This window comes from Mixophyes fleayi, chromosome 6 (assembly GCF_038048845.1).
Source record: "Mixophyes fleayi isolate aMixFle1 chromosome 6, aMixFle1.hap1, whole genome shotgun sequence".
NCBI classification, from domain to species: Eukaryota; Metazoa; Chordata; class Amphibia; order Anura; family Limnodynastidae; genus Mixophyes; species Mixophyes fleayi.
Genome location: NC_134407.1, coordinates 28,374,498 through 28,398,303, shown reverse-complemented (window position 1 = coordinate 28,398,303; position 23,806 = coordinate 28,374,498). Strand labels below are relative to the sequence as shown.

The 23,806-nt window shown below is 40.8% G+C and overlaps 1 protein-coding gene and 1 long non-coding RNA gene across 3 annotated transcripts in view; one reads left to right on the top strand and one right to left on the bottom strand.

Annotated features, from left to right (window-relative positions):
* PDE6C (phosphodiesterase 6C) overlaps positions 1-23,806 on the top strand; it is a 70,925-nt gene that overhangs the window by 38,825 nt on the left and 8,294 nt on the right. The window contains exons 16-21 of the mRNA XM_075216134.1: positions 2,100-2,200; positions 5,587-5,694; positions 5,777-5,840; positions 6,372-6,446; positions 7,431-7,514; positions 17,145-17,292. Of these exons, the coding sequence (XP_075072235.1) occupies positions 2,100-2,200; positions 5,587-5,694; positions 5,777-5,840; positions 6,372-6,446; positions 7,431-7,514; positions 17,145-17,292 (580 nt within the window). The remainder of the gene's footprint in view (positions 1-2,099; positions 2,201-5,586; positions 5,695-5,776; positions 5,841-6,371; positions 6,447-7,430; positions 7,515-17,144; positions 17,293-23,806) is intronic.
* Positions 21,087-23,711, bottom strand: LOC142160218 (uncharacterized). Of its 2 annotated transcripts, none has more exons than XR_012693099.1 (3): positions 22,254-22,316; positions 22,094-22,223; positions 21,087-21,159 (listed from the first exon to the last, which is right to left on the bottom strand). It is a non-coding gene; the product is annotated as an uncharacterized LOC142160218 (long non-coding RNA). The 2 variants fall into 2 exon arrangements; XR_012693100.1 differs by lacking the exon at positions 21,087-21,159 and adding an exon at positions 23,641-23,711 and having other exon boundaries at positions 21,924-22,223; positions 22,254-22,289.

Below are 23,806 nucleotides of genomic sequence, written 5' to 3'. Positions count from 1 at the left end.
TGTGTGTGTGTGTGTGTGTGTGTGTGTGTAGTGTGTGTGTGTGTGTGTAGTGTGTGTGTGTGTGTGTGTGTGTGTGTGTGTAGTGTGTGTGTGCAGTGTGTGTGTGTGTGTGTGTGTGTGTGTGTAGTGTGTGTGTGTGTAGTGTGTGTGTAGTGTGTGTGTGTGTGTGTGTGTGTGTGTGTGTAGTGTGTGTGTAGTGTGTGTGTGTGTGTGTGTGTGTGTGTGTGTGTGTGTGTGTGTGTGTGTGTAGTGTGTGTGTGTAGTGTGTGTGTGTGTGTGTGTGTGATATAAAGAACTGGTGGTGGTAGAGAATTTTTGCATCAAGGAGAATTGCAAATATATGCGGGCTGGGTGCAACATACAGCAGAGATCATATTTTGCAGACTTGTAAATACAGTGCTTGGGATCAGGGACGACAAGAGGAGAGAGGAGAGCAGGTACAATGTACCGGGCCCTGGCCTCTCTGTGTAGAGGGAGGAGTTACCAACCTTGTGTGGCCCCACTCACTTCAGTGGCTAAGTAAGGGGCCCCAAGAAATTACTGTAGCGGGGCCTAAAATGTCTCTTGGCCGCCCTATTTGGGATGATATTCCAGACGTAAGTTTTTACAGACTGGAGCAATATAATCTATTTATGTTTTATTGTTATTTCTCTGGATTCAATTTATTTTTCAGTAGTACCTGACACAGCAATATGTTTTATTTTGGGGAGAGGTGGGTGTTTGTCATGCTGTGTGGGGTTCTATGAGCCCTGATGGCAGCACTGTTCTCGTAGCCTGTATATTATCATATGAGCCTAGGACCTGTGCTTTCCACACCTGCCATAACATACGTCACTCACTGCAGACTGTCAGAAAATACTCTAGGGGGTAGATTTACTAAAGCTTCTAAAAAGGAAAAAATGGAGGCGTTGCCCATAGAAACCAATCAGATTTTGCTATCATTTTCTAGAATGTACCAAATAACTGATAGCTAGAATCTGATTGGTTGCTATGGGGAACACCTCCACTATTCCTTTTTTTAAACAAACAAACAAAACTTTAGTTTTATTTTCAAATTATGAATACACTAAAACAGAAAATAACGGGCATCAGGATCACACAAAGGAAGAACAATTCTGTAAGTGTTTTTAGAAATATAGACCAATTCAGTCCAACAGAATGCGTAAGAATATAGTGGTGTTTAGATAGTGTTGGCGTGCATTGTGGACTTAAGTGTATGCCTGTGTGTGATAGAAAAGGTTAGTGGGTTTAAAGGAAGGATACTTAGGGAACCACTATTTTTTTTTTTTACTAACTTTATTCACACTTGCCTACTTTTAGAGGCAGCTGTCCGGGAGGGGGTCCGTTGAGGGGGCTTTGTTCGCCATTAGGCTCCGCCCCTGTCAATCTGAGGCCATTTTAGCTAATCGCAGCAGGGGGTGGGGTCACTATGGCACGTTTAGCCCCGCCCCCCAACATCTTCAACAGCGGCGACTTCTGGATCTGGGATTTTTGCCTGCTCTGTCGGGAGTCCAGGAGAACTCCCAAAAATTTGTGAGTCTCCCGGACATTCCGGGAGAGTAGGCAAATATGACTTTATTAAATCTACACATAGAATTTACCAACATTGTGCAACTAAATACACTGTACCCCATAGCGACTAGTCAGATATTTGCCTAGTCTATCCTGTGCTAATCTGAGTACAATTATGCCATCAGTCGCTGGCATTGTCTGCAGCATGTAAAATGTTTTATCAGTGTAGGGCTGTTATTATATAGTCACCTAGGCATGTGATAGGGGTAACTTTGTTTAGGGGACAATATACTCTTTTTTTATGATCATTTTCTTTTCTTTTTTTTTTTTATTTTCTTTTTTCTTTACTTGGTCTTTACCAACCGTCTAGCTTTCCTAGAAAAATAATACAGAGGAGGGGGTATTAATAGGGGTGACATGAATATTTGGGTTTCTCACCTACTAATTCTGTTCATATTTACTTTCAGTGCCAAGGGCAGTGTCTCCTGTAATTTCAGACGTGCAGCGACTGTTCCGTGTCATTATACTTCTGTGTCTTTTGCTGTGTCACGTATTGAATGTGATAACACAAACTTTTTATCTTGCAGAGTTTAAACATTTTCCAGAATCTAAACAAGAGACAGTTTGAAAATGTGATTCATTTGTTTGAAGTCGCAATCATAGCAACAGACCTGGCATTGTATTTCAAGTGAGTGCATGTTACCATGAGTATGTACCACAGAGTAGCAATCGTCACCGAATGCAGGCTGGCAAACTGGTTGGCCTGGTAGCAAATAAAGCATACTGGCTCAGTGAGCAAGATTAGCATTGAGCTGTTTCACCTTCCATACAGAACAGAAAGCTTGTCAAACTAGAACTCTGCTGTAGAATATCTTACTGTTATAGTACCACCAGCCATTACTGTTGAGGACGAGAAAGGTTTGTCCTTGTTGTACTGTATTTCTGAGTTGGGCTCCTTTGCATCCAAAATTTACACGTAAAATGTGTTCCACAAAATGGCACATTTACACAGTTATGGTGAATTGCTGAAATACTTGAAAACATCACTGATTATAGTGGGTATACGTGTAAGTGAATGAGTGCACAGCCAATACCCATTAGGGAACAGATCAAGGGTTTGAGAATGAATTATCTCAGCTCAGAGACCATTTCCAGAGGTAATATAAAGGTAGGGCAGGGAATGGGGGGGAAGGTTGTAATTTAGAATAAGCTGTTATTTGCCTGGCACATTTGCTAACATGCTAGCCATAACATCTACATGTTGTAGAAAAGAGACTGTCACACAAAGCAACAAATGTGAGTTATAAAGTTTGGTTAAACTAAATATTGCACAACATGTCTAGGCTGAATGTGATCCTCACCCCCTTGATAAACAGAAGTGGACATGTCTGTATGTTTTATTGCTTGGAGAATGTGAAAACATAAAAGCTGTATTTATCCTTCAGCTATAATGGAGCACTCTTTCTCCAGTGCCCTGCAAAGGAGGAGAGCACAGAGCTCTTGTCCTTAATGATTTTTTTTTAAAAAAATATTATTTTTGACAGACGTGTTTTTCATCACTACCATCGACGTTTTGACCGTCCCTCACCCCCACCCTTAGCCATCTAGGGGTAAATGTATCAAGCTTAGAGTTTTCCGGCGGGTTTGAAAAACCAATCAGATTCTAGCTATCATTTATTTAGTGCATTCTACAAAATGACAGCTAGAATCTGATTGGTTGCTATAGGCAACATCTCCACTTATCAAACCCCCCGGCAAACTCTCAGCTTGATACATTTACCCCCTAGGGTGAGGAGAGGTTGGGCACAATGCAAACACCCCTGCAGCATCATTGCTTCATTCTGTCCTGGCTCACTCCCCCCATGTAGTCCGGACTTACCAGAAGGGGTGGCTTACACATTGGCACCTACTGCAGTACATTCCAGATGTGCATTTTTCCCGGATGGTGACATGCATATCCTGGGGATATCCTTAGGTTCTTTCTAACTGGATCCGGAGGCCCTCAACAATCTCAACATGGAGTCAGCAAATTTGGCCATGAGGTAAGGATAATTTCTCAAGGATGCTTACCTTCATATTTCAATATGAGAGTACCATCAGCTCTTCTGCTTTTATTTCCAGGGAGATCACTTCTAACTATGGGCACCCCCTTCAGCTTTTCAGTTCTGTGTTTCTTAACCAAGGTCATTGCTGCTATGGTGATGCATCTGCACCATCAGGGGGTCATGACTGTTCTGTATCTTGACCATCCTTCTGAAGACCCGATCAAAGGACCTGGCATTTCATCATCTCCAGCTTATTATCTAGCTCCTGGAGTTGCATGACTGGATTATAAACAGTCCCAATTGACTGCTGACCCTGAGGATCTCTATTTAATTTCTGAACCCTATGTTTCAATACTGCCTTCAACGATTGCTCCTCTCTCCTGACAAAATTTGCTGATCTGGCTATCATAGTGTTTTCCTCCCTAAGGTGATCGATATCTCCCATCTGATTGTAAGAAGACCCTTCTCAGTTCTGGTGTGACAGGTATTCCTTATGGAGGTCAGTCTCTGAAGATTGGATGCCTTCTTTCTTCATCACTGCATTCAGAGTATGTGGTCATCTTCATCACTTACCGATTAGTGTTTTTGAAATTCAGGGCCATATTCTTGGCCCTGGTACATCTGAACATTGCTCCTCAAAAAGCAGTCAGATCTAAGACAGACGATGCCACAATGGGGGTTTATCTGATCCACTGGGAACACATAGCCCTTAGACCATGAGGGAAACATCTTGCAGTGGATGGAATATTTTTATTCCAGCCATATCAGTGACCTACAATTTGGTGATGGGCAACTGAGGGGTGAACATCCTGAGCTAACAACACTTGGATGTAGGGGAGTAGTAATTCCATCCCCAATTCTTTCAGGACTTTGTGAAGATCTAGGGGTCCCTGGAAATAAATCTTTTGGTCTTGTGTCTAAACCATAAGTGTCCCATAACTGTGCTAGATCCCATGAATCAGGGGCATGCCTCATTGACATGCTGGTGGTTTTGTGGAAATCTCATCTAACTGTTCCCCCTGGCTCGGATTCTATGAATGTTTTGTCAGAGTGTAACAGAGCTGGCTTTGATGGCATGGCTCTGTAAGCCATGATTCTTAAGCATAAGGGCCTTGTGGACCCAGCTACTGCAGGAACAGAAGCCCTCTTCTGCCTGTTATAGTGTTTGGAAATCCTTACTTGGCCTTGTGTGTGAAAGTTTTCCACCTGAGGTTTTTCATATTTCTCATTTGCTTCCTATTCTCCAGAGGGGTATGGATAAAGACTCTACATTCCCTCAGAGTCATTTGACACTGCTTCCTGATGTAAAAGTGTTTTTACAAGGAATCAGTGTGGTTGGTTTATCTTGGGTGGTTGACTTGGGGCACCAAAGCACCATGTTTACGAAGCGATCACCTGCTCTTCCCTGCAAAACAATTCCAAATTTTACAATGTCATAACTGCTTCTCCTTCAGATAACACCTTTAGCAGGAAGGTCCCCTAGGCTGATCTTTATACCTAGGCACTATTCTATTGTAACATTGATGGTAGATTTGGTATAACTCACCATCTGTGTGCATTTTACTACTAAAAGAGAAAAGGATTTATGTAATATTAAATCCCTCTATCTGAGGCTGTAGAGGGATACAAACAGAACCACCCAAGATTGTTTGTGTTTAACTGTTTGTCTTGTATCCTTGCTGGGCTAAATGTGAACTGAGAAAGGGGCTGGGGAGGCTATAGAAAGGAGAAGAAGGAGACAAGTTTAATTTTCCAATGTCCTGTTCCCCTAGGGGCGAGGGATATAACTAAGTGCAAAAATCCCTTCTTAAAAAGCTCACTCGTATTACCACATTTACCCATTATGCAACTTGGGGGAAGATGGCATGTGCATACATACATAGTGGATGTGGGTATACAGCCATTTGTATAGTGATGAAAGTTAAGTCCTGCATTGCAGCACTGATGTTGTAAGGACATGGTAGTATAGGGTTATGGTGGTGGTGACTTGTTTAATATCATAATACCATCTCACTCTGGTTTGCCACAGGAAAAGGACCATGTTTCAGAAGATTGTTGATGCGACCGAGCAGATGAACTCAGAAGAAGAAGCAATAAAATACATTATCTCAGACCCCACGAAAAAGGAGATAATCATGTGCGTGGCTAAAAATACCAAAAAACTACCTTAATATTGTTTGTTATATGCGGGTTTAAGAAATGTATTTGTGTCACTGCAGGGCCATGATGATGACAGGGTGTGACTTGTCTGCCATTACTAAGCCCTGGGACGTACAGAGTAAGGTAGGCATCCACCAAACGTGGACGATCATTTTATGAAAGTAGTTAAAATAAAGTGATGTGTTTAAACTGAGTGGCCATTTTATCCACCTACCTACAAACAAGATGCTCTCCCACTTGTCCTCAGGACAACCTGAATTCTCTAGAACATGGACTTAACTAGATGACAAAAGTCCAGCATGGAGATGCCTCCCATGAGTCTTGTACTTGTTGTATATGACATGGCAGAACCCTGAGGTTCTCTCAATGTCCTTTCTCATCATGAGACAACCGGGAGCAAGATCCATCAGAACAAGCAATGTTTTTCGAGCCCAAGTGTCCAGTGTCTTAGAATAACCCTGTGCCTCTGTGCCTTCTTGTTGTTCACTGATAAGGAAAAAGACAAACTAAACCACAACATTTCCTGAGTATAATAATGAAAAGTCTTATTTTGTAAAAAGGACCATTCAAAAATGTAAAGAAAAAAAAATGTAACTATTGTTTATACTATTTTTAAAATAATGAATTGAATTAAAGTGAATTATTTACATGTAGGTTGCCCTTATGGTTGCAAATGAATTCTGGGAACAAGGAGACTTGGAAAGAAACGTGCTTCAACAACAACCTATTGTAAGACTACAATGTTATCATGATTATATTATATTATAGTTGTTATGCATTGTGATGATTTGATGCATTATGGTGTGTGCGGTGTTGTGGTTGTGTTTGTGATAATGTAATATATTAATTTTAGTATAATTTTAGTATTGCATGCATGTTATTATGATGCAAAGTCTGCGTCCGGGGAATGTTTCTTTATGTGTGCGTGTACATCTACTTGTCTGCCAAGCACAGATTATAGTACAGACTCCATAAAAAAAATCTGCAACTAATTTTATGGCTTGGTAAATGCATTGGATAATGGGCAGGGTGGATACAGTGGAAACATCACATTCCGACCTACTGTCACTTTAGGACTCCCCACATTATTCATTTAAACTAACATTTTCAGCTGAAATACTCTTCATGTTAGCGTCACTCATTCATGTCTTAAATTAATTATACAAGTGAGTGGTTATTGGGACTGTCTCTGTTATATGTGACATTTGTCTATATAAAAGCTTTTTTGAAGTACACATAGTAATGCGTTTTCCTGCAAAGGGAAGATACAAAGTGTGTCCTATTATAAATATGGGTCCAATCTCTAGCATAGGTGGCTGATAATTTAAAGCTTTTTTGCTGGGAAGAAAAGGCTATGGGCTAGATTTACTAAACTGCGGGTTGGAAAAGTAGAGATGTTGCCTATAGCAACCAATGAGATTCTAGCTTTCATTTATTTAGTACATTCTACAAAATGACAGCTAGAATCTGATTGGTTGCTATAGGCAACATTTCCACTTTTCCAACCTGCAGTTTAGTAAATCAAGCCCTATGTGTTATTGTATAGCAGGAAGTGCCCCTTTAAATGTATTCTCTCCACCCTTTCATCTGATTCTAAATTAAACCTCATCCCATATTTTTGATGACATTATGCATATGCAATGATTACCATTCTAATAAGCGCATGGATAGAGTTTAAAACAAATTACATTTTTGGTGTTCTTTTCCTTTCAGCCAATGATGGACAGGAACAAAGCAGAGGAGCTGCCCAAGCTTCAAGTCGGGTTTATTGATTTTGTCTGTACCTTTGTGTATAAGGTAAGTTCTTCACTCTCCTTCCGTATGGTCCTTTTTGCAGTTCATGTGATTTAAAAAAAATACTTTGAAAATGTCCTCGGAATGTTTGTTGACAATACCAAACCTGATTAAGCTGACATTACCCCATTTCTGATTTTTCCAAAACCCACATTTTAAATTGTAAGAACAGCATGAATGCTTTAAAACAATAAGGGGAATAGTAATAATTAATATGTTTTCATCTCACAAGCCATATATGTAGTCGAAATCTTGAACATTGAATAATATTACAATGCGTTTTACATTCAGAAATGAAAGCTAATTGCTGTCAGGAGAAGTTGTAGCATGACATACCAATGTATGCCAGCCTACCTCGACCACTGGATGTAGACCAGAGTCCTGCCTACAGATGTCTCAGACTTGACAGCAAATCACACTACCAAGAGGTTACTGCATGTAGGACTCAATGATGGTTACCTTCAATGTATACAGCGCCATTGTGTAGAGAGATCAGACACAGGGATGTTTGGGTACATCCACCTTCCACCAACACTTCCAGAGAAGGCACAGGATGGATCTGGGCAAGGTTGGCAACTACAGAAGTTCCTGTCTGCACTTGGACAATTATTGTTGCACATGATGGCGATGCCTAGCAGAAGGGAGAGCTCTGATAAAGTTATCAGGGTCATAGCCTGTTGTGAGTTTCTTCTCCAGGAAAGAGAGAGAGATATTCTTGGGTCTGTGCACCAGACTGTGGTCTGTCACTTTTATGAAAGGGTGTCTTCTGGTGAGAGCCGCTGCACATTTAGGCAGAATACATGCACATCAATGATTCCAGGCTACTGAACATGAGGAGACCAGTGAAGTGTTCTCAATAAATACATTAAGCCATGTACAGGGGCAGGCTGGGCTGGGGGCAGGTGTACATCTGCCCCTCCCCCCCCCCCCCCACCCGGGCTGGTCCCATAGTGGGCTACCTTGGGCTGGGTCAAGGGGTCCATTAAAATAGGCCACTGAGTCAAGTCTTGCCCCCCGGACTAAAATCTGCCAGCCCTCCCCTGGCCATGTATGTCTTTTAGATTTCCAATGCTGGATGTCTGCCATACTTTTCAACATAACCAGGGTCATTATATAAACAGACATTGGACTAGATTTACTAAGCTGCAGGTTTGAAAAAGTGGAGATGTTGCCTATAGCAACCAATCAGATTCTAGCTTTCATTTATTTAGTACATTCTACAAAATGACAGCTAGAATCTGATTGGTTGCTATAGGCAACATCCCCACTTTTTCAAACCCGCAGCTTAGTAAATCTAGCCCATTGTGTGGAAACAAACCAACGCTTTCTGTGTTAAAACAAAGGGACTTGTAGAATGAACTTGTGCAATAAATATTAATTGATATGGACACTCATATAAACTAGTATAGTCCACGTTATATATATATATGTATAAAGTCTGTTTGCACTCTTAATTTGGTTCTTCTTTTGGTGCAGTTTTCTTCTCCTATTTGTACGATATGAAGGAAAATAGAAACAATATATATGGTGTAAAGGTCCCACATGAAACAAACTACCTAGAAAAACACCACACAATGTAAATCTATCCATCTATGGCACCCCTCCCCATAGTGCTTCTACTGACAGGAGGTTTGATCTTTGAAGCTCTGCAACAAAGTTCTCAAGTTTTTCCTCTTACCTTATATTTAATCTTCACAGGAACTCATAACATGAAAAAAGTGCTCTCTGGCATAATACTTTTACAATGATTTTATAAATGTAAACACTCTGCCTTTACATCAAACAGAGTGTAGGATATTGCAAATAATCTCAAATGTTTAACGTTCAAAGGTGTAATCAGAGCTAACCAGGGACATGTTAGACCAGGGACCTCCTTGCACATTGACAGGCTCTGTTTGGTCAGTTTTCTTTCTCCTATATTTTATAGGTGTTGGACTGTTAGTTGATTACAGCAGCTGACAATACTAGTAATGTGTCAATTTTTTAGCACTTCAAAAATGTCACTTCATATTGTGTGACTTGTGTGACCCCACTATCTACCAGCTCATATTGCTTTGTATTGTGTATAACTGACATTATATTTTTTAAAATGTTATATAAGTTGGATGAGGATGCATCAGCGTCACATTTCTGTGCTTCATTGCCACTGACATTAGCATTGTTTCTTTTTTTTAATTGTACAATGTACTTAGCAATGTGTGGTTGATGGAGCAGATTAGCCTATTTTTGACGTTGCCAGATTTTTGTTTTATCTCTTGGTGGTAAATTATTAATTCTCATCTGCCCACCATTGAGCATTGGCTCATCATCATCATCATCATCATCATCATCATCATCCAACTGAGTTCACTGATCAGCCACAACATTAAAAACCGCTGACAAGTGAAGTGAATAACATTGATCATCTTGTTACAATGGCACCTGTCAAGGGGTGGGATATATTAAGCAACAAGTGAACAGTCAGTTCTTGAAGCTGATGTATTGGAAGCAGGAAAAATGGGCAAGCATAAGGATCTTACCATCTTTGACAAGGGCCAAATTGGGATGGCTAGACGACTGGGTCACAGCATTTCCAAAACGACCGGTCTCGTGGTGTGTTAGTACCTACCAAAGTGGTCCAAGGAATGGCACCGAAGACTCATTGATGCGTGTGTGGAGCGAAGGCTAGCCCGTCTGGTTCAATCCCACAGGAGAACTACTGTAGCACAAATTGCTGTAAAAGTTAATGCTGGCTATGATAGAAAGGTGTCAGAACACATATAGCATCGCAGCTTGCTGCAAATGGGGCTGTGTAGCCACAGACTGGTCAAAGTGCCCAATCTGACCGACTGGCAACCGTTGAAAGTGCCTACAATTGGCACATGAGCACCAGAACTGGACAATGAAGCAATAGAAGAAGGTGGCCTGGTCTGATGAATCAGATTTTTACATCATGTGGACAGCCGGGTGCATGTGTGTCGTTTACCTGGGGAAGACATGGCACCAAGATGCATTATGGGAAGAAGGCAAGCCAACGGAGGCAGTGTGATGCTCTGGGCAATGTTCTGCTGGGAAACATTGGGTCCTGGCATTCATGTGGATGCTACTTTGACATGTACCACCTACCTAAACATTGTTGTCCCTGATGGCAGTGGCCTCTTTCACCAGGATAATGCACCTGCCACACTGCAAAAATTGTTCAGGAATGATTTGAAGAACATGATAAAGAGTTCAAGGTGTTGTTTTACAAATTCCCCAGATCTCAATCCGATGGAGCATCTGTGGGATTTGCTGGAAAAACAAGTCCAAGCCATGGAGACCCCACCTCGCAACTTGCAGGACTTAAAGAATCTACTGCTAAAATCTCGGTGCCAGATACCAAAGGACACATTCAGAGGTCTTGTGGAGTCCATGCCTTGGCGGGTCAGAGCTTTTTTGGCAGCACAAGGGGGACCTACACATTATTAGGCAGGTGGTTTTAATGTTGTGGCTGATGGGTGTATGTTGCATTGCAGTACTAGTGTTGTATGACCCTTATCCTCCCATTGTAGTCTAAAGGTTTTAGGCACTTATTTGTAATTTAAGTTGTACATACATTTCACCAATGCTTGAACCTGACATATTGTCCTCAAAGTCTTCAAAGGTGTAACTAAATAAAGAAAGCTGTGTCACTATTGGATAAAGGGGATGAGAATGTTTCAGAAGTTTCATTATCATCTTAACTGCAAATATGGGTTAGCCAGTCCATAGCTTGATGTGTTTGACTCATACCTACAAAACAACAACTCTGTCTTAAAGGAAGTCTTAAGGGAAGTAACTGACAATATGTACAAAAAACTGCATATTGCAGCTTGAGAATGAAAACCAGAAATAATTAGAGGGAGAGGACAGAGTGATTAGCCCACAAAATCTTGTATTTTGCCCCAATGCATTTACACAAATACACCAGTTGCTAACACAGTGTGTTGCCTGAGTATTTCTACGCCTAGATAACTAATAGTGCGAATGACAAATACAGAAGACATTTGTGTTTTGTGGCATTCGTGGGGGTATTCAATTAGGTTTCCGGTCCGCTGTAACGCGCCGGAACGGGCCGTGAAGGCAATCCACGGTGCCGCAATAATGTGGATTTTTGTGCGTAACCCATAGGATTGCGAAGGAAAATCTGCGTTATGGTGGTACTGTATTACTGTCAATAGTGTGCACTTTTCATGGTAACGCGTGTTACCGCTGACCGTAAACCTAATTGAACATGCTCCTCAGTGTGGTGAAGTGAGGGTGTAAAATGAGTAGGAAAATAAGACAGATAATGCTGTAGTTATGGATACACAGCTATGTAGCACATGCAGTGCTCTCACGGTTGTATAGTAATCTGGACAACTGATAGTCACTGAAAGCATCAACGCATTTTCCCTAGTACATTTCAAGAGGAATCAGTGTCCAATGGGCTGCAAGCTCCTCTTATAGGACTATAGACATGTGACATCTGTTAATGCTTGTTGATTGGCTTGTTAATGTTCCAAGCACAGTGGTCAGCCTGATTTTCCAGTGGGACTGAAGTATTAGACAAACTTTTTGGTGAATCGATTCACAAATTAAACTTGTCAACTGCCAATATCTGAAAATTTACCGAATTTCAGGATCGGATAAATTGGTTTGCCCATCTCTATTCCTAGTTATTTTCTGATGTATTTGTTGATATTCATTTAATGGGTTAGGTGGGCAATGTGCTGTAATTAGGCAAAACACACAAGACAGAACTATAGCAACCATTTCAGACCAGGAATATATATACACTCTGTAGGTACATTACCATTTGCGTAAATGAGTGCAGACACATACCAGCATTGCAGACAGGCATTTGTGCTTTTAAATTGACCATTTAATTTCTAAGGGGTTCACACAACATTTAAGTCCAAATGGATGTTTATTTCCCCCAACCCGCAAGCAGCACAACAAAATTGACTAAAAGTGCGTCAGCTGGTTATATTGAGAAGTAGTCTCACAATAAATCTCACAATATTTCTTATCTGACTTTAACAAAATTGCGATAGTCATACCAGACTGTAGTACATAAACCTTTTGTAATGCCCTGTAATAGTCCATCAAATCTGGTTACCCATACAAATTTTATTCTAATTGATTACGCATACCATTAGTCTGATTTTGCCTTAAACAGTTATCCAGTAATTAGAATTTCCAGTAATTAATAGAAATAGAGTTACAATTTTCTAACAAATATGGAAATAATACAATACACTTAATGAACAAAAATTGTGTGCATGTCGTAACAGTGCTTCAGTAATGATTTATTTACATAGAACTTTTTATTTTCTTAATATTTTACAAGGGTCGTTTCAATGTAAGTCGTGATCTGCTTATAAAATGTGTGTATGTGAAATGCTAATAGTCATTTTTGGAGCTGAAACTTGACGTTTTGAAATTTGAGTGAATAAATTGTGTTTTGAAATTTCCCCTGAGATATTGTAATGCAAATCATCTCCTATTAGTTTTACTAGATCCTCACAAATATAAGTGTTACCTTTATTACGCTTCCTTGGCTATACTCTGGTACTACTTCTGTAGTAAAGAAGATAAAACCATCCTCAGGCATAAAGACTAAAATTGGTGTCATAGGGTGAATTTGGTGAAGGGATCTCCTGATTGGATGACAAAGACAACCATCCAATGTTTTGTCACATGTATTATACATTGGCCTTGCACACTGTTTTCTCAGTACAGAGATCCTGGAAGACCCCCAAAAAATGGCCAGTTCCAGCATTGATAGTAGGAATCTCAGACCCTGTTGAGTCCACCCTCAGGATGCATGCAGGTGTGACTGCACAGACCAATAGGAAGCTATTGATTTGCAATGCCACTTTCCTCACCCATAATCCCATTGAAATGGGGCCTTCTTTGGGCAAATGGGCCAGGACCCCATCTAGCCCCATTGTAATTACAATAGTCAGGCTCTCAAAAATGTGTCTCTTTCAAAATCCTGCTACTTCCACCTTCGGAATTTATCCAAGATAAGCCCCTTTCTCACCACGGAAGCTACGAAAACCCTCGTTCACTCGCTTGTAATCTCTCGCCTTGACTACTGTAACCTCCATCTCTGTGGCCTATCCGATTCTCACCTTGACCCTCTTAAGTCTATCCTCAATGCTGTTGCCCACCTCATTTTTCTCTCCTGCCGCTATCTCTGCTGTCTCCCTCCAACAGTCACTATATTGGCTCCCCATGGCCTTCAGAATTAAATTTAAATTCCTCACCCTCACCTTTAAAGCTATTAATCAATCCTCCCCTTCCTACATCTCCAATCTCATCTCTACCTACACTCCTAGATGCCCCCTCCGCTCTGCCTGTGACCGCCGCCTCACTGCTTCACTGATCACCTCCTCTCACTCCCGTCTCCAGGACTTTGCCCGGGATGCTCCCCAGCTGTGGAACAATCTTCCACGTTCCATCAGGTTAACTCTCAAAGGCTTTAAGCATGCCCTTAAGACTCATTTCTTTATTGAAGTCTATCAGTCCTCCTCCTAACTCCCTTGTCCCGGCTCTCTCCCCCAGTTAGTACCACCCTATTTGTGTCTCCCCTTTCCTTTAGGATGTAAGCTCTTAGGAGCAGGGCCCTCTTTCCTTGTGTGCTCCTTTTACTATTCCATCACCCTCTGTACCTCTTGGCTTGCTTCCCTAGCCCTGTTTTCTTAAGCTTTGGCCTACTTCTCGCTGATTTCTACCATCACTTTCACACATTGTCCCAGTAATAATTTGATGTGCATTACCATGTTACCTGTGTGTGAGTGTATATATTTTTATTCTTCATGTTTTGTTCTTCCTGTATCATGTTGTGTCATGGCTCACTGTTTTCTGTATGTCATGTATGGCACTGCGGACCCTTTGTGGCGCCTTATAAATTAAAGATAATAATAATAATAATAAAATCTTCATACCCACCCCCTTCCACTCTCATAGCTCCTCTTTATATACTGGGAAGAAGTTGGACATTTCCTTTAAATGCATAAAAAGGTCCTTCTAGAAAGCTCATGTGATCTCCAGATACATTTCTAGATTCTCTATGAACACTACCTATGAACAAAGAAATGTAAAGCTGCTAACAGCCAGAGATCACTTGCCGGATATCGCAAGGAAAATCTCCATTGATTAAAGACGTGGGAATGTTTACTGTCGAAGCAGATGGTTTACATATAGCTCACAAATGATAGGGCTCACCATTCAATAGCATGTTGTACAATAACTGTTCTTTTCATTATGTAGTACAAACATGGGAACTCACAGCTAGACAAAGCTTATTCTTGAACCCAAAAATTCAGGCGTGCAGCGCAAATGCTGTTTTATAATGTCACGGGCCTAATTTTGCACAAGTGTGTTTGTTTAGACAAGGAAGTACGTGGTTTTGTTTGTCGAGATGGTGTGGATTGTGGCTTGTGAAAAGGCAGCATCTTGTGATGGGAGATAGGCGGATCGGAGTGTGGGTTTGTTTTGCAAAGATTTTATTAAAGGATCATCAGAGTCTTACAATAAAGAAAGAAATAGTGTAAGAAAACAAGTAACGGCAACAGAGTAAGATAAACATTTACAATGTGCATTATAAGGCCGGCAAGTCAAGTACTTGTATTATCTTTTGAGAACACTTCGGATTCCATTTTTTGATATATGTAGAGAAGGTGGAGGGTGTGAAATCAGGAGAGACAAAGCTATGTGTCTTGTATCAGAGTGTTGTTTGTGACGCACTTATACACCATGTCAACTGGTGCTGGATGAGAGAAGCAAATGTAGTTTCAGGGGTAAAGAAAGCACATTTACATGGGCCTTCTTTATTTGGTGCAAACCCTTATTCTTACTGCAAAAGGACTTCCTTTTTAGACATCCTCAGAACTGATGGAGGTCAGGCAAATACTTTAAATCAGACGCCTTTTGAACCTTCCAGGCCACTTTATAAGAGAAAGTGCATTTTTTGGGACAGTTCAACCAATGTAATAAAAGAAATGTACAATAGAGACACATGTTATAGACCAGTGTTGACTAACCTGTGACACTCCAGGTGTTGGGAAACTACAAGTCCCAGCATACTCTTCCAGCAATAAGCTGCTATATATTGGCAAAGCATGCTGGGACATGAGTGTCACAGGTTAGCCAACACTGTTATAGACAGTTCTCACTCATAACCAATTTAAGAGAAAAACGGGGTTTAACTAAACAATATTTTAGGTAACAATAGAACAGTTTAAATTAATGGGTGGCCCTAAAATGTTAATAAGATGGACATTAAAGTGACATTTTTACTCTTTCCACCATGTGCATTTCCAACCAGACCTGCAAAGCATTGAAATGGATTATACATACAACAGAAAGCAATCGTTTCATCTAGCTATGTAAGTTACCCACCAGTCTCTCGTCTTCTTAGCAACACAACACCGTTTCCGTGCTTCCTAGAGTCTGTGCCAAGACTTCTGCACCATAAAATTACACCACCTATATAGATCCAGGCCTGCCATCACTTATATACTGGATATAGGTTTTGCATCTTGACCTGGATGACTTCGACTTTTTTGCATCTTGACTTGGCCTTATTGCAATACTTTTGACCTGATCATTATTTCTGGATGCCTGCCCTGACCTTAGTCCCTGTTTTGACCTTGACACCAATGGGGACCTCTCTCCCCATTGGTGGGCACTAGTTGTAGCCATATTGGCCACTCAGGTTAAATGATGGATGGATAATAGGATACAAAATACTGTGGTTTCCTGAGTGGCCATGTGATTGGTCCTCCCATTCATCATAAGATCTATGAACCATTTTTAAGGTTCTGCCTCAGCTGCATCCTGTTACCTTCAACTTGCCAACGTGCATGCACCAGTATTGGATGTATTTCTAATATACTGAACCCCACCCTTGCTCTGCCCACAAATGAATCAAATGTATTTAAAACTCCAACCCCTTTTGCAACCAGCAAATCAGGATGTCCTGGTAAAATCGGGAGAGTTGGAAGGTATGAAGTGGGGTTACCCATGGCGGACCCCCACTGCTGATACTAAGTGGACTCCGCTTCACTCATCTGATCATTAGCTGGGGCAGTGAATGCACAGTAAAGCAGATTTTCATAAGGGCAGAGTTGAGGCCTCTCCAGCACACTAGCTGGCTCAGTAGGACGAGACAGGCATTGCAGAGCTCTCCCCAAAATGTAATTATGGGGCCCGGCTATGCCGTGATCTGCCTCTGGTGTCATGTTTATATAATCTTGAACTAAGGCAACAAATCCCATGGACATTGTAAGAGCCATGCCAGAGGAAGGGAAATAAGAGACACAAGGGGATACATTTATCAAGCTGCTGGTTTGAAAATATGGAGATGTTACCTATAGCAACCAATCAGATACCAGTCATCATTTATTTACATTTTACAACAAGACAGCTAGAATCTGATTGGTTGCTATAGGCAACATCTCCACTCATTCTAACCCGCAGCTTGATCAATTTCCACCTAAGTGCTATTGTGAATAACACTAAGCTTAGGTTTGATAGGTGACAAGTACACTTGAAGATTAAAATACAGTTTGATAACTTTGGGCCTGTGTGATCATTATTGACACTTATAACAACCCTGCAATGTATGATTACTGTTGTTCCCAGGAATTTTCACGGTTCCATAAAGAAATCACACCCATGTACGATGGACTTCAAAATAACAGAGTTCAATGGAAAACACAAGCTGATGCTTATGATGAAAAGATGAAAACTATGGAGGAACAAAAGAAACAACATGAAAACAATGTGGGAGGTAAGAAAGGGAATTAGTCTTGTTATTTATTTATTTATTTTACTGTTGTCATCATAAAATGATGGGAAAATTCAATTATATAAAATTACAGCACTTTAAAATTTCCCCATGGTAATATCCAAGAAAACTTAAAAATGTACCTGTCACCTATATGCATTGGAGGCAGACATTTGTAAGCCGTGGGACATTCCAGCTCCCACTGCTTCCTGAGGCTCTTCATCATTCTCTGTAGGAATAAGTTTATGATGACATATATCACTGTGACCTTCCTCCTGTAATTGGTATCCGAGCTGGTTTAAGAACTGGGGCTTTAGGCAAGAGATTAGTTGGGCCCCCTTCACTCCATGTTTTGTTTTGATGAATGAAAATGGGTTAGTGTAGTCATTGCCCACCGGGGCTTGGAGATTACGCATACATTTATACTCTCCCAGAATGTCTGAGAGGCTTCGGAATTTCCAGGAACCCTCCCAGAAGTGGAGGCATTCTACCGGATCTCAGTGGAGGTGGGACTTAATGACACAATTTGCGTGACAGCAGGGCTACGGTGACGCTACAGCACCTGCTTGACCTTTCCACACTTTCCAGCTGTAGTCCCTTTCCGAGAAATCAAATATTGACAAGTATAAGTTTAGGTCATCTCCCTCTTCCTACAGGGCCAGTGTCAGTTACCAGGCTCCTTACATTGTGACTACAGGAAGAAGCACATAGCAGTATACACTTACTCCAGGATGGTATGCAGGGGCCAATAAATGTGAAACTCATCTGTGTTGTCCCTGGAATGGTGCCACCTAAGACAAGTATCTCACTTCAGCTCATGGTACGAATGTCTTGATCTTGGCTCCGTGTTGTCACTGTTCCTGGTGAACTGATAGGCTGCATGAACATCTACCTCTGCCTATCCCACAAAATGACACCACTGTGTACATGATACAGGAAAATTTTGGGACTGGCACTAAAAACTAAAGGGATTTTTAGGTTACACTTGAAATATTTAAGTAGCATATATCCCAGGAACTAGTGTGTAATGGATGGTACAGCCCAACGTGTGCAAACAGCAATTGGTGTAAAGAATAATTATACTCAAAACGTGTAAGGAGCGGGAGCCGGGAGAGTTGTGTTGGGCACGTGGGATGTCGGGGGACCCAGGTAAGTTAGCTGAAATTTAGCAAATACTTCTATAAGTACTGAATTTGTGTTTCATTTTTGGTTGTATTTCAAAGCAGCTATTGTTATTTTTTAATCATAAGTTATAAGGCTGAATTTCCTTTTATATTTTTTTTTTAATTATTATTTCACACATACATATCTACATATCTATTATGTTCCAGATTCTTTGTGACACACCAATATTAAAATATCCATGGTGACTTTAAAAAGAACATAAAAAAGTATTTAATTTAAAAGTATCTAATTAGTTAACTATTTCCACTTTCCATTAAAAGCATACTTGCCTATTATTTATCTGGATACCAGGACACACAGATGCCAGATATAAAAAGAAGAGATGGGTGTGACTTGATGCCATTCCCATGAATGACACCACACCCCTCACCATGCCATCTGCATCATCAAGTGGGTGGGCCAAAGGCACAGTGTGACGCTCTTTGAGATGCATTGGTAAATTTGGAAGAGGGGCATGAAATATCAGGCAGTGTAAAATGGGGTTTGACTGTGTTCTGTTTGGAACATAATAGTCTTTTAAAGCCTGAAGGTGTCATTTTTGTTATTGGAGTCCCTTTAAGTTGGCAACAAACCCTGTTCATAGATAGTAATAGCTACCTTCAGCCTATATGATAGATCAGAGTTATGCAAACTATGGGTAGGACCCCAAATGTTGTTCTAAAATCTTTTTTGGGGGCCCGCTGATTGATATATAACAGAACAATGGCAGACTGATACTTGAGGTCCCAACTGAACAAAGGTAAATGCACCCTTTGAATACACAGGTTGACTGCAACTTTCTGATTGACAGGAGTCTTGTACACTACACAGTGTTGGTGTTAGTCGTGCTCCTCCTGGTGAACACAGATATCTAGTAACAGGATCTTAAGCTGAACAGTAAAAACACGTTAGGGGAACCTTATGATGGGATGGTCGCTCCATTTTTCTCCACTGTGCATTCTCTCTAATCAGCATAAACATGCACTACCTATATTTGTAGCTTATCACAAAATCAGAACAGTGGCTTAGTGGTTAGCACTTCTACCTCACAGTGCTGGGGTCATGAGTTTGATTCCCGACCATGGCCTTATCTGTGTGGAGTTTGTATGTTCTCCCTGTGTTTGCATGGGTTTCCTCTGGGTGCTCCGGTTTCCTCCAACACTCCAAAAACATACTAGTAGGTTAATTGGCTGCTATCAAAATTGACCCTCTGTCTGTCTGTGTATGTTTGGGAATTTAGACTGTAAGCTCCAATGGGGCAGGGACTGATGCGAGTGAGTTCTCTGTACAGCGCTGCGGAATTAGTAGTGCTATATAAATACCTGATGATGGTGATGAAAACAAATGTTTTCCTGCATTTATCTAGATATTAACATTAAACTCACAAAATGTTCATATTTAGAATGCAGAAAAAAGACCAATTCACATACAAAAGAAATCTTCTGAATTTGTCAAACTTTAAAAGTTGACGGTAATAAGATTTTTAATAAGACCCTTTCATCATCATCATCATCACCATTTACTTATATAGCAGAACTGATTCTGCAGTACTGTACAGAGAACTCATTCACATCAGTCCCTGTCCCATTGGAGCTTAGCTTAAATCTAATTCCAACTTTATAGTAGATACTAGCAAATGTGACCCGTCATTGCGCAGTTACTGATTGGGCCTACACCTTCGGCTCGTATATGAAGCCAATCTGTGACCTTAATTAGCATTAATAGCTCAGCATCTGAGGGAGGTACAGAAGGGGTTATATGAATAGGTAGAACCAATAGAATCCAAAATTCCAACAGTGCATCAAATGGAATTCCAGGAAGAGTCCCCCATAATTCAGATTAGAGGGAGTAGGATTGTATAACTTTGCAGTATTTCTACTATAAATGTAGATGTAGGTCTAAGTTTCTCACAAGCTTATAAAATGTATACACACCAATTGGTGACACACCAATGTTAAAATATTCGTAGTAAATAAAAAAAGAACATAAAGCAGTATTTAATTGGTTAATGATTTTCACTTTCCATTAAAAGGATACTTGCCTATTATTTATCAGGATACCTGGACACACACACACAAATATCACAATTATTCTAGCAAATATTAAGCCATGGACACTTTTTAAAATGACTTTATCATCATCTTCAAGGCAGTAATATACTAATAGTTTTGTACAACTACAGCTTTACATAGTCAACCAGGCCCATATAAAATACTATGTTTCTGGTTTTTAGCCACACACACCAATATAATGTTTGACAAAGCTCAGAAAAGGTATTTTTCTATAACTTCAAATATAAAAAATAGCAGAAGACATGTTTTCTTTTTTGAAATGTCCTCTCTCTCTATATATATATATCTTTTCTGTTAAAAAGGATCCGTGGTTCAGATTTCCTTTTCTGTACTAAAATTAGAGCAAGTTACGCCGATACTGTTTTAAAGCCATTGTCTTTAGGAATAAATATGTATGGATAGTGAAACCATTAAATTTAATCGTAAATTATAATGTATTAAAAGGAAGTAATCCCAGATTTATATTGATGTATAACAGCCAAAGAAAAGCACAAATTTCTAACCAGATATTCCATGTGCGCCCACCTTTCATCTCTCACCAGATATTCCAGGTGTCCCCCACCTCTCATCTCTCACCAAGCACTCCATGTGCCTTCACCTCTCATCTCTCACCAAGCATTCCATGTGCCTCCACCTCTCACCAGATATTCCAGGTGTCCCCCACCTCTCCCCAAATATTCCATGTGCTACCGCCTCTCACCAAGCACTCCATGTGCCTTCACCTCTCATCTCTCCCCAAATATTCCATGTGCCTCCACCTCTTACCAGATGTTCCATGTGTCCCCACCTCTCACCAGATGTTCCATGTGTCTCCACCTCTCACCAGATGTTCCATGTGCCTCCACCTCTCACGTCTCACCAGATGTTCCATGTGTCCCCACCTCTCACGTCTCACCAGATGTTCCATGTGTCTCCACCTCTCACCAGATGTTCCATGTGCCTCCACCTCTCACGTCTCACCAGATGTTCCATGTGTCCCCACCTCTCACCAGATGTTCCATGTGCCTCCACCTCTCACCAGATGTTCCATGTGCCTCCACCTCTCACCTCATGTTCCATGTGTCCCCACCTCTCATCTATCACCAAGCATTCCATGTGTCCCCACCTCTCATCTCTCAAGCATTCAATGTGCCTCCACCTATCATCTCTCAACATGCATTCAATGTGCCTCCACCTCTCACCAGATGTTCCATGTGTCCCCACCTCTCATCTCTCACCAAGCATTCCATGTGTTCCCACCTCTCATCTCTCACCAGATGTTCCATGTGTCTCCACCTCTCACGTCTCACCAGATGTTCCATGTGTCTCCACCTCTCACGTCTCACCAGATGTTCCATGTGTCTCCACCTCTCACCAGATGTTCCATGTGCCTCCACCTCTCACGTCTCACCAGATGTTCCATGTGCCTCCACCTCTCACCAGATGTTCCATGTGTCCCCACCTCTCACCAGATGTTCCATGTGCCTCCACCTCTCACCTCATGTTCCATGTGTCCCCACCTCTCATCTATCACCAAGCATTCCATGTGTCCCCACCTCTCATCTCTCAAGCATTCAATGTGCCTCCACCTCTCATCTCTCAACATGCATTCAATGTGCCTCCACCTCTCACCAGATGTTCCATGTGTCCCCACCTCTCATCTCTCACCAAGCATTCCATGTGTTCCCACCTCTCACCAAGCATTCCATGTGCTTCCACCTCTCACCAGATATTTCAGGTGTCCCCCACCTCTCATCTCTCACCAAGCATTCCATGTGCCTCCACCTCTCACCAGATATTCCAGGTGTCCCCCACCTCTCACCTCTCACCAGATTTTCCATGTGACCCCACTAAATTGCCCGTAAATGATAAATGTGCCACCACAAATTTAGACAGTAATAGCAAAAGTGATACCTTCAGCTTACATGATAGACTAGAATAACAGAACCACAAAGTAACATCAGTGTATCAGGTTGGTTTGGAACTTTATCTAGATATTAACATTAAACTCATAAAATGTTCATATTTATAGTGTGGAAAGTGGTCTTAAAAATAACCAACTCACAGCCAAATTCCCATATGAAAGAAATCTTATGAATTTGTCATATTTAAAAGTTTACTTTAACCTGTCACTGCTCAGTTACTGATTGGGTCTACACTTGTGTGAAGCTCATCTGTGACCTAAATTAGTATTAACAACCTGGTATCTGGGGGGAGGTGGGGACATACAGCAGGGGTCCTTAATAACAGGGAGACCCAATAGAATCACAGACCCCAACAGCACAGCTGAGGGAATTCCAGAAAGGGTCCCCCCATAATTCAGATTAGGGGGAGCAAGAGGGGTGGAATTTTGCAATATTTCAACTATAAATGTAGATGTAGACCTACATTTCTCAAACTTAGAAAATGTACACACACACACACACACACACACAAAAATAAAATCACAATTATTCTAGCAACCAATAAGCCATGGAAACTTTTTAAAATAACTTTTAATAACATGATCAACGCAGTAAAATGCCCAGGAAACTTTTGTGAATTTTACATTAACAAAAAAGTTGTTTTTATGTCCGCAGTTTTTTACAACCACAGCATTTAAATAGTCTACCAGGCCCATATAAAGTTGTCTATTTCCTGGTTTTTAGCGCACAGTGCAGTTAAAATATTGTTATTTTGACAGTGCTCTGGAAAGGAATTTTTCTTTAACTTCAAGCATAAAAAATAGCAGAAGACTTGTTTCTTTATTTTTAAAAATGTATTGTTCCTCTTAATTACTGTTGAAAGAGCTCTGTGGATCAGATTTCCTTTTCAGTACTAACATTAAAGCAACTCTGATACTATTTGTAAGGCTATTATCTTTATGAAAAAATATGTATGGCTAGTGAAACCATTGAATAAAAGCGTAAATTATAATGTATTTAAAGGAAGTAATACCAGATTTATATGGTTTAATGTAAAACATCCAAAGAAAATCGTTTTGTCTAGATTTAAGTGCCCACACTAATTTCTCAGCAAATGTTCCATGTGCCCCCAGTAATTTCCATGCAAATATTCTACGTTCCACCACTAATTTCCGTGCAGATTATCCATGTTCCACCTCTCATCTCTCAACAAATTTTCCATGTGCCTCCACCTCTCATTTCTTAGCAAATGTGGCTTGTGCCTCCACCTCTCAGCAAATGTTCCATGTGCCTCCACCTCTCAGCAAATGTTCCATGTGCCTCCACCTCTCAGCAAATGTTCCACCTCTCAGCAAATGTTCCATGTGCCTCCACCTCTCAGCAAATGTTCCATGTGCC